The following is a 12033-nucleotide window of genomic DNA, read 5'->3' as shown; positions in this document are numbered from 1 at the left end:
TTAACAGGGGGGAGATAAGGGTGCAATGGCATTGCAAATGTTGATTAAACCAATTCATCTTATTCAGTCAAGTGGCTCTTTATGGTTTTGCTGAAAATGTCTTCAGCGTCAAGACAAGAAATTCTAATGTCCTGTAGATATAATATATCAATATATCAAATCACAATCCTTAAATGAGGATAATAAGAAACGTCACGTATACTGTAAAAGAGGTCTATTTGCTGTAGCATTAATATTTTACTGTAGCCCCTCATTAAGCAGCATATAAACACTTAGTTTACGATTGCAGCTTTGCTTTGAGAAGTATTAGATGTTTTTTTTTATCAGCAACTGTAAATCCTGTAATTGTTGAGATATTGTACATTCATACATCCTTCTCTTACATGTTTTAAAAAGTTAACTGTTCCTCAGTAGAAAATCACGTAGCAGTTTAATTTCACACCATTCAGACAAGCAGAAGAGTCAGCTGATTGAGCCTTTTTCCACAAAAGGTTTTATTGAGAATGTTTTTCTATAAGTTTGTTCTGAAATGCATTTCTCTTTACATATTCAAAAGACTTTTATCTTACACTGAAGACAAATTGAAATTATTTTATGCATGGTCTATGTACAGAAAATCATAATGTGTCAGTTGTGGAAAAGTGATTAAAGTAAGTATGCTTAGAGCAGACAATTAAAAAAAACAGAACAATAGAAATTTAAGGAAGTGGCAACAAAAAAATGAATGTGACATGTGAGTTAATACTGCATCTCCCTGGGAATGCCATACAGTAAAACAGCGAGGACCTTTTTCTTTCTTTCTTTTTTTCCTTTGAATGGTTCACAAAAATAAGATTAACAAATTTCTTTTGACAGTTGGACCCCAATGTCAGCTCCACATCCTCTCTCTTCTCACAAGACCCTGCTGAAACAACAGCTCTAACACAGGGTCACAAATCAGGAGAAATGACAGTACTTGATTCAGCTTCTGGTCCACACCTTCACGTAATTGCCAGTTTGACAGAAAAAATAAAATGCAGCTGAAAATAAAAAAGTATAAACTAAGATAACACCAAGCAGAACATCGAGTGCTTCCTTGCACACAACAGGCAGTTGACCTCCGTCATCCTGGTCGAGTATGCCTGCATACTGAAGCGCTCTATTGTCAGTCTGAAAAAAGGACCAAACCCCTGCAGGACTCCATCTCACACACAACAGAAGCCTTTAAATGAATCCTGGGGAGCTATGATCTCGAGTCAGTTAGAAAATCTGGTGAAGTTGGTCTTGGTGTTACTTTGGGAGATTCACAGAGGGTGCTGTGTGCAGCCCCACCAACTCACTAGGTCCCATTTCAGCTGAGATTCCTGAAGATTCCTCAAACTCGAGAGCCGACGATGCAGGGGCGTCATATAGATGTAAAACAAATGCAAAGTTGGTGATAATAAAAGTTGATTGAAGGTGGGAGGACATTGGCTTTTTCTAGAAGAGCAGGGCCCCCATGCTGCCAACTTCACTCTGTTCTTTCACAAAGATCTCAAAGTACTGGTAGATGATGGTGACGGCCAGCAGGATACCGGTGCCAGAGCCAATGGCTCCGAGGAAGTCAGCCATTACTGATAAACCACCGATACACAGCCCACCAAAGGCAGCGGCAGTAGGAATGTACCTAAAACACAAAACAGGGAGATTGATTCAATATTACAGAAATTCACCTTCAGGGCTTTCAGTCGAAATGCTAAGTAGTAAGAATGGCAGATTTTCAATACGGTCATACTGATTGTGGAGAAGTGACAAATAGAAACTACACTTCAGGTTTTCTTGCCAAGAGTTGGAACAGAGTCGAAACATAAACACCACTCACATGTTTGTCATTTAAATATACAACTACAGTCAGCAGCCTGCTAGAATAAGGAGTTAGGGCAGCAACTAATGATTATTTTCACCGTTGATTAATCTGACAATTTTCTTAACTGATTAGTTGTTTGGTTCATAAAATGTCTGTTTTGTCGAAAACCCAAAGATATTCAAGTTTATGGTCACAGAAGTATGAAGAAACCAGAACATATTTGCTTTTAAGAAGCTGGCATCAAAGGAATTTTGACTTTATTTTTTCCTTTTCTTATTCTCAAATAGATTAAATAGATTAAGATTAATTGGTTATCAAAATAGTTGCCAATAAACTTTATAGTTGCAACTTTATCAAATACTCTACGACTACTTTTTTTGAGGCATAGACACCTTTATTTGACCGTGGACAGATCGGAAAGGGGAGAGATGGGGGGTGTGACATGCAGTACAGGTCCTCCGGCCTGATCTCTACGACTACTTTAAGTAGTTCATATTGCGACAGCACACCAAGCAATGATCACAAAGGGGGGAAAACTTGAGCAATAAGAATGGGACTGACATTCTTGAAATGCTGCCACGCTGCCAGGTTTAGTGTAGCTCAATAATTGACATTTTTGTACTTTGTACCGTTGAAAAGGAACTTAACTTTTATTTGTTTGGATGGAACAACATTTCTAAGGACACAGAAATCTTATTGCAAAGGAAAAGATTTAATGTGTTTCTTCTATACATCTTTGATTTTCTGGTGAAGTATATAAATAGAAAACAAGAAGAAACTGCACCGGAAATTTTTTAAAATAATTTTGATCTTACCTGTTCAGCTCATGGACCATTGAGGTTTCTCTGTGTCCCCTCATCACCATCTGCTGCTCCTTCAGCTGCTTCGCCACCTGGATCAGAGTGAATAAAAGAGCTTTGAAACTAAGTCTGTTTAAAACAAACCCACCAAACCAGCTGCTCAAAGGTCGTTACAACTTACGTCTTTGGCAGAGGAGCCTGAAACTTCGATCCAGGTTTTGGAGAAGAAGGCACATGATCCGAGCATGAAGACAATGTAGATGACCGCATGGACCGGGTCGTCAAGAACAGAACCAAATGACTCAGGGGGGGAGAGGTAGTAACAGAGTCCACCTACAGGGTAGGCTCGGGCTGGACCACCTGATGATGTGTCCTATAAACATAAGAAAAGAATAAAAGCTTTAATGGACATCTGGGCTTTACAATAACAAATATCAACAATATGTCCTTTTTGTAGACTCATTATCTGAGTAAACATGAACAAACTGAACAGTGTGATTAAATGTATACTTACAGACCAAGTGCCCAGCAGATTAACAAGGAAGTTGCCACTGAAGCGTGTGGAAAGCATCTGGGAGATAACGTACAAGTTGGAGACCAGAGCAGACTGCAGGATAATGGGGATGTTGGAGGTGTAGAAGAGCTTGATGGGATAGGTGTTGTACTGGCCACGGTAGCGGGCTGACTTGATGGGCAGATCGACCCTGAATCCCTGTGAGAAGATGTGTAGGACACATGTGAGCAATGAACTGTCGGCACTCCTAACTGAAATATCGCGTCCTTTAACAATTCCCAGTTTAAACTTTAAGAAATGCTGCATATTGCAAAGTCCAGGCACTCACCTGAAAGTATATCACCACAGCAAAGACAAAGACTGTGGCGATGAGGTTCATGAGGTTGGGCAGGTTCTGTCTGTAGAAGGCCTCTCTCAAAGCACGCACTTTGTCTGTCCGAGTGGCCAGCAGATGGAAAAGCGCAATGATTGCTCCCTCAAACTCTGTGCCTAGGAACACAAGTCACAAGAATTAGACACAGTTCTAGAGAGTGCAGAGAAGCAACAAGATGGACTTTGATCACTTTGAGGTGTTGCTTAGGTCCCAAGGAAGTGCAGCGTCTAAAGCGAAGTTTTTTGGATAACTAACCACTTTGTGCTCTCTTACCTCTTCCAGTGTTAACTGTCGTGGGGCTGAAGGCCTTCCAGACAATCGTCTCACAGATGTTGGTCGCAATGAACAGTGAGATTCCTGAACCAAGACCATAGCCCTTCTGAAGCAACTCATCCAGCAGCAGCACAATCATTCCAGCCACAAACAGCTGTGGAAGAACAACACAGATTCAGTCAACTGAGAAACACAGAAACAGTCAGTTGGAAATTTTTCATAGCTATGAAATTCACTTTATTTAAAAGTCTTAGTTTAAATGAACAGTGTGAGCATATTTTACTTTATGGTCAAACTCATTAACAAACCAGGTGCTTATGTAGTTCAACTAATGAAAAATGACTACCCGAGTTTGATAACTTGACATCATGAGAAGTTTCACTGAGATACTTGATGACCTTGATTCATCTCTTGGACTTGAGTAAGACGTCAGTTTATATCAGTGACATCAGTTTCAGGCTCTTCAATTAAAGGAAAATGATACGTTTGATAAGGACTAGTTTAAATGTTAACATGACTGAAGGGGATTTGTCTGCATTGAAAAAAATCACTTATATTCAGGGAACTTTGGGGGAGCAGGGAAGCTGATACCAATCCAAGCAGACTCAGAAGTTCATTGAAAGAACACAAAACAAAAGACAAATGTAGGTATAATCCACATATTATTATATCCTTTCTCTGTCATATCATTTTCATTTTAGTGTGTAATTAAAGCCTGTTTCAATGATAGAAGACATATTTCAAGTCAAATCACACAATTGTTTGTGACAAATTTGACAAAAAGATTCCTGTTTTCACCTGAATGATGATGAGCAGACAGATTCCTGCACCCATCTCTGAAGGATCTCCATACATGCCGGTCATCACGTACACGATGGCCTGGCCGATGGTGATGATCATTCCAAACACTGAACAACATGAACATGAGGTTAGACAATCTATGGACATGAAGATGGAGTCTTACCTCCTCCTGTTGAGACCTTACTTACATTTCTGAGCTCCATTAAACAGGGCTCTGTCCTTTGGCGTGTCTCCAACTTCGATGATCTTAGCTCCAGCAAGCAGCTGCATTATCAGGCCTGAGGTGACGATAGGTGAGATACCCAGCTCCATAAGGGTGCCTAGAGGGAGATATTCAAGTTAGGAAATTCCAGCAGGAGAGCAGACATGCAATTTATATTTTAATTTGTTTATCAGCATGACAATTACCTCTGTTTGAAGCCAGAATGACTCTCATCCAGTAGAAGGGATCTGCAGAGTCCGAGGACATGATGCCAAACAGGGGGATCTGGAGGAAAACAATGTGAGAGATTGAGTCCGACTTCAAGTACAAATCGTAATCAAATCATTAGTGTTGATAAACATTTTCTAAGCGCAACACTACATGCAAACCTGTGAGTTTCTCACTTTAGATAGTTCTACAACGTCCAGACACACATATATTACCACCTGCTTATTTCATTGCAGGTGGTTAAGGATTTTGTGTTTTTACAGATCAATCAGTGGAAAATTGTGTCTGTGATTCTTTTTCATTTATTTACTAAGCACCTTCTCTTTCTTTTTTCATCCTAAATTGACCTCTTTGTTGTTGAGATGACAGCAGGAAACCAATGCAAATTGAATGCATCATTTTGGGCTATGATCAGTGATTTGCAGTTGTCATATTTCTTATTTTGTTGTATGAAATAAGTCAATTCAAATTTAATTACAGACAATTGATAGATTAGTAAGTAATTCAAATAAGTTACCTCTAGATAAAAGAAACGCGGTTAATTATGAGGCTATAATATTTTTACAGTCACATCAAATAGTTTCATTGACAGCTGATTTGAATTACGAACTCTGATTGTAAAAAATAATAAAAAAGTAAAAAATACTCCACACTGAGACGACTGATGCCTTGCACTCACTTCATTAACAATATGTTGCTCCTCAGACCTTTAATGAAGGTCATTCAACAATTTTATTTGAAGGTCAAATAACCAATTGTTACGATAAAGTAAAGACAAGTAGTAGTTTTTCATTTAAATTAAATGGTTTCCATCTTCCATTTATACGAACAAACAAGCTGACTGAAGCAACAGATTATGTTTAAGTAAAGACAATGATTAATTAATGGTGACACTTACCTGGCAACACACCAGGAAGATGAACAGAGTGATGGCAGTCCATAATACCTTCTCTCTGAACTGGATCTGGTGGACAGTCACATTAAGAAAGGTTTAACATCAAATAACTAAAGCAGCACCGAAGGCAAAATGTGCTAATAAAATGGCCACAAGTCTCACCTTTCTTTCAGGTTTTTGGATCTCTGGCAGCACTGCACAGAACGGCTTTATCACCTCCAAGAATTTGACTGAAAACAGGCAGACATGAAGTATTTACGTGTGTTAACTAGAAATAATAGCTGGTCGGTGTCAGTGGGACGTGGCAGTGAAATGTGGGCGGACTCAGGGCACATTTGAATTGACAATAACCAACACTAAACAGATTTGATTACCAAATAATGTATTTGTATCACGTTGATTCTAGATATTTTTTGCTAGACCTTTCCATTATTTTTTAACCCGTGTATGTGATTAGCATTAGGCAGATGCACTAGGAGCAGCAGACTGGAGATAACAGGGGTAGTGTTATGCGTCGTCATCACTAGACTGTCAATGTCTTTGAATGAGTGGCTAACTAGTTAGCTTAGGAGATGTGTTCAGCCAACGAGAGCCTCCGTGGCGCTTCTAAGATCTCACTACAAGAAAGCTACCACGGTTAAAACAGTAATACTCAAGAGTATGATTAAATACACTCACAACTTCTTATGATAAAGGGTTTAATATAGTCAAAAAGCAACTGCTAGCTAGCAACGTAAGCTAGCTTGCTAGCAATGCCAGCGCTAATGCCGTTAGCCAACTAAGTTGTCTAAAACAGGTAAAATACCACTATTAGTCTCGCTACACATGCTCTAAATATAAAGCCTCGTACGACTCGTGTGTGAAAGTCATACTCACTGCCCATGTTGTCCTAGCTGTCCACCTCTGTGCTCCTTGACCATGTAAATCTGAGCCGACTGAGCTGAGCCGCCGGGAGGAGGAGAGGAGGAGGAGAAACTTTAGAGACACGTCACCACTACAGACACGAACGGCGACCATTTAAAGAGCCACGCGCCACTCAGCACCGGCCTCTAACATTCATCTGCACATTTGTGATTTTCGCAAGAGCACAGAATAAGTGCTCGGTTTTATTGGAACAATTCAATAATGTCAGTGCAAATTCACTGCGACAACTCCCCATTCTTCTTCTTCTTCTTCTTCTTCTAGTCTATGTTACACTTGAAAAAAATGATAATTAAATGACTAAAATAACTGAAATTGTGAGGTCCATTGCGTCGTTCCCTTTTACATAGTCTGATGCTGTGTCGATACCAGCTTACATAAAGTATACCCTCAAATACAGTTTTCTTAAATAAAGTGATTACAAGCCAGCAGACATACAGAAAACATGAAGCAGAGCAGTAGCCTAGCACAGAAATCATTGAGGTTTCCCTAATTTACAATCATGACAAGATACACAAAAGGGTAAATATATATATATATACATATACATAAAATATATATTTTTTAAAAATCGAAGGAACAATACTTAGTGAAAACCATTCCACAGTGAGGTGAAGTGTTTTGAGATCCCCTTGAATTCTCCAGGGGTAAATAAATGCTGATGAGTATCTAAGAAGTTACACTTTTTGTAATTCAACTGTGGTCAACATATGACAAAATTATAATGGATTTGTCCACCAACAGTATATAAAACAGTTGACATTAGCTCCCACAGCTAACCAGCTTCACCACTAAAACACTGCTTACAGTAGATTGATATGATAACAATAATTAATTTAAAAAAAGATGTGATTAAATTACAGTTACACTCAGTGAATATAGCCCTCTAACGAGATTACGATAGTAAATTAAAGAGTGATATGTCATATACACACACAACATCAGTCTGGTCTTGCGGGAAAATATTTACACAAGACTAAATTAAAAGGAGTTTTATTGATATCTCTAGTGTTAATTTGTATGTGTTTTGAATTCAAATATTCCAAAAGTACCAGAAAGAAATCAAATTGCATTACTGTCATATTGTGATACTTAGATAACAATACTAACAACACTTTCAAAGTGACAATTAGCAACCACATCAGAATACATAAGTAACAACCATACAAATACAAGTAACTGCCCCAACCCTTTTTAAGAAGCCAGCACTGGCTGCATCTGCCCCTGCATGAACACATGTATGTCTCCACCTGAGGGCAGCAGTGACCTGAGAAAGATTTAGAGTAGTAGATGCAGGCAGTTTGAGATAGCATCTCTCAAGCCAGCCAGATTGTCAACAAAGACAGAGCCACACATGCATGAAGGGGAGGACAAAATAGCAGCATCACTTAACAATGCCAATAAATACAAAACAACAGCCCTTTTTAATTGTAAACATTATCATGTTTCTAGAGAGAGGGCAGCTGGTGGCTTTACTGCACAATGGTGGCGAAAAGTTGTGTTGGGTGCTCTTGGAAAAGAGGAGAAAAAGGTGATTTTGAAAAAAACAAGCCAGGCACTGAAAGAAAACATCAACAGACACACAAGAAAATACCGAAAAGCTTTTACTCTAGTGGCTGAAACATTAAAAGTCGGCCATCAGGTCTTCATCAGGGGCTACAAACAAACAACAACCATGTGGCCCCACCTATATAGCGGCCTCAACCAATAGGTGGCCTTGTCATGGCCCAGATAATGACACACGAGGTGAAGCAAATTCAAGTTAATGAAGCAATGAAAACAACAAGAGATGAGCCGGCACAGAAGGTTCACATGCTTACAAAATACAAAATAGGCACCCATATATATTATATATTACCCCATAAAGGCTGTGAGAAGAGGGGGCAAGCCTCTACAGAAACAATAGACTACAGAAAACATGTGAAGTCTGTGTCCTCAATAAGACCAGGATAATACCATGACCAAAGGGTAATCGCAACACCCAGTGTTTTAGAATTCAGTCCATATATTTCAATGGCGCCAGCTCAGGTGAGATCCACATGAGGAAAACAAAGGTTGCATCAGCACTGGTGATCATCAAGGTGGAGGCCAACAAACATCAGTATTTACTGAAAGGCTCAGTAGAAGGCAGTGAAAGATGACAGACCGTCGGACAACAGGAAGTCGTAAAAAGCATTTCTCACATAGCTGAGAAAGGAGGACAAGCACGCACAGTGTAGCAGAGAAAGAGCTGAGTCTCTCAGAGCGCTCGCTGATAACGGAGTGGTCATCTTGTTGGGGCACATGGAAAAGATACCTTCGCCAACAGAGGGAGGCCTTATCTGATGTTGTCAGAGAAGCTAAAGCTGTCACACGCTATTTTCAAGAGAATCGCATCTGAAGAAGAAGTTATGTTTGAATTGTAGCAGTCAGTCACCACGACACTGACGAGGAACAAACACGCCTGACTGACAGCTCACACACTGCAGGGCTCCAGCGTCCACTTATATAATACACCAGAGCTAAGATGTTTTGAGCTACACTGCTCTTCATTGGAGAAAAAATTATCCTCTAAAGTTATGAATAGTTTGTTTGTTTAAAAAAAACAAATTGCATAAACTAGTACACACAGGAACAAACAGCCCCCAGCCAAGAAATTGGTTACGTACCCGCTCGTAAAACAGCAAACTCTTGTTTGTTTTGTTTGTTTGTTTTTGAACAGATACTGTTATCTGTCTGGATATTTTCAAACTTCAACAAAGAGAGATAACAGGAATTACAGGAGAGAGGATGTGAATGAGAGTGAGCTGGTGACGTAGAAATTCATTGTCTGCACCTCGACTGCAAGTTTGTACTGAGCCCCTAAAAAGAACATACAATGAAATCATATCAATTAACCTTTACTCCACATGTGCAGTATAAAAGTAGACCTTTTATGTTGACAGTATCTGGTCTTCTATGACGCAGTGCATATTGAAATGAATGGACCTTTGACTACCAGGAACAGTATTTATTAAACTAAATCAATAGACTTGACCTGTTTTTCCTCAATCTCTGAGCTTTGAAGGATTAGTTTTGAAGTCCACCAAATATTTCTGAAGCTTCACAACAAAAACTGCTGAAATGTTTTGAAACCTACAAAAAACAACTGCAGAAAAACATGAAATGGGTGCATACAGCTCTTCCAGTGTGATCAAAGTCTCTGAGAGCCCAAAGATCCCACATTGATTTGAAATTTACACCCTGTACAGTTGAGCTTGTGAACCCACTTCAGATGCTACAGAGACTTGGATTGAGCTGGATGAGCTGTATGGAACCATTTTTTGTTTTTAATGTTGTACTTTTTTAAAAAGAGTCCCCGTCAACTTAAGTTGTTGAGGAGAACGCTGAAACACTGTTTTGCTGTGAAGCTCCAGAAATGTGTTGTTGACCACAAACCTTCCCCTTGCCTTTCCACTGGCATGTGAGTGAGCAGATACCAACAACATTTTCATTTTTGGGTGAACTTATCCTTTAAGTAATGCCAACAGCCATGATAGATGTATTTGTGAGCATCACAAGCTCACACACTCTTAATACATTACTCCTCTGTGCGAGTGAGCACATGGACACATGAGAAGGTTACTCAGCAGCTGCTCTTACATAAGTCTTTGACTTTGCTGTAACGTGGAGGAATGTTGAATTCCTTGAACTTCTACAATTGTTCCTCTCTTGCCCTGCATTTTTTTCTGACATTTACCTCATTCCTCCTTGCTTTGCCTCGTAGAGTCTGACCTCTTCTGGTGCGTGTTTCACGTTCTTGTCATATACACCCGGAGCACCCTCCATCCACATCCCTGCCTCTCAGAAGGCCCGCATTCATGTCGAACTTCTTTAGTTTGTTCTTTGAACTCACTATGATATCTATGTTATCTGTGTGTAAAGCGCATTATCACAATGGTAGATAACTGGGAATCCTGAGATCGGAGGGGAAAGCAGATGTCAGGGGCTTCGAGGAGGCAACAATCGGATGTTTACAGTGACAGGATAATAGTACGCTCTCTACCATGGCGGGGGGAGATGCATGAATACAAGAAATCGGGTGGGAGTAAAGAGTCACAAGATCACCATGAGACCGAGCAGAGTGTGTCACTCCCTGTTCAGCTATCCTATCCGCTTCTTCTGTTTTCTGTCTGCTGCCACTCTGGGAAAACCACAACAGAACATTAGTGTATTTTCTCGCCCTCTTATACATGCTCTAGTGACCGATTTTTTTAATTATACAGTGAATTATATGTCGAGTTGTTTTAGGTCCGCGCAGGATTTAATGTTCGTCTCAGTAGCTCTTCTCTGTGGTGAACAGCTGCTCCGATCTCTTGGTGACCCACTGGTGACTCCTGATATACTCCACAGAGACATACACTCATACAGTATATTTGCTCTACTACAGGTCAGGGGTTAAGGTCAGTGAGCTTTAAACCGGTGGATTTGATTGTCCCCTTAATCCACTACGTTGATCTAGCAGACCGAAGAACACTGTGTCCTCGACCTCATGGACCAGGTTACATAAACATGTAGATCAAAGACCCCTGGCTCCTCCCTGCAGACATGTTCTCACACAGCTTTAGAGGGTTAATGAGGACCAGCTTGGCTCTTCAGCTTTGAATAAACACGTCGTGCTTGATCCAGTAATTGTAGTATACAGTGGAAAAGTCTCTCAGTTGTAGTGTGTCACCCTGATAGTTGTGACATTAACGTCCAAATCATTTGGATGAAAGAGCTGAACCAAGAGTCTGTCTAGAGTCAATGCTAGAAGTTCTGTGAGGCTGCATTTCGCCACAGTGGGGCTTTGAGCTAAATGCTAACATCAGCCAGCTAACGTGTAGAAAATGACAGTGTTAGCATGCTGATGTTAAATAGGTATACAGTGTTGGAGAAATCACCCAAAATTCATAGTTGAGTAAAAGGAAAGATGTTGCGTTAAATATACTTAAAGGCTTGTAAAAGTGTCCAGACTTGACCACTAGCTTAACTAGCTGTGCAGCTTTTTCGGATTATCCTTTTTATTCATTATTTTGATTATTTACCTATTGGAATCAATGTTTTTTTTCCTTTCTTTCTTTTTTTTTTAATTCAAATGCTGATAAAATGAATACATTCAAAACAGCACTGCCTTGCCTCTGAAGCAGTTTGCAATCTGCAAAGCAATCAATAACTACAGTTATCAAATACATGTGGTGGAT

At 39.8% G+C, this 12033-nt stretch overlaps 1 protein-coding gene across 1 annotated transcript; it reads right to left on the bottom strand.

The window, feature by feature from the left end:
• Nucleotides 1-465: 465 nt before the first annotated feature.
• sec61a1a (SEC61 translocon subunit alpha 1a) lies at nt 466-6937 on the bottom strand. Its single transcript, XM_030421139.1, has 12 exons — nt 6788-6937; nt 6074-6141; nt 5915-5980; nt 4995-5073; nt 4775-4906; nt 4584-4693; nt 3786-3939; nt 3468-3628; nt 3140-3337; nt 2807-2998; nt 2641-2717; nt 466-1645 (listed from the first exon to the last, which is right to left on the bottom strand). The coding sequence occupies exons 1-12, from the start codon at nt 6792-6794 to the stop codon at nt 1459-1461; spliced, it is 1431 nt and encodes a 476-aa protein (XP_030276999.1). The 5' UTR covers nt 6795-6937; the 3' UTR covers nt 466-1458.
• Nucleotides 6938-12033: the final 5096 nt, after the last annotated feature.

Source organism: Sparus aurata, chromosome 6 (genome assembly GCF_900880675.1).
Source record: "Sparus aurata chromosome 6, fSpaAur1.1, whole genome shotgun sequence".
NCBI classification, from domain to species: Eukaryota; Metazoa; Chordata; class Actinopteri; order Spariformes; family Sparidae; genus Sparus; species Sparus aurata.
The sequence above is the reverse complement of the archived record's forward strand: the minus strand, read 5'-3'. Positions and strand labels throughout refer to the sequence as shown.

Coding starts and splice junctions, on each gene's coding strand:
- sec61a1a (XM_030421139.1), bottom strand. Junction 4,907..4,994: donor CATTCTGGCTTCAAACAGAG/GTAATTGTCATG, acceptor ATCTCCCTCTAG/GCACCCTTATGGAGCTGGGT. Junction 3,940..4,583: donor GTCTGCTCATCATCATTCAG/GTGAAAACAGGA, acceptor GTTCTTCCACAG/CTGTTTGTGGCTGGAATGAT.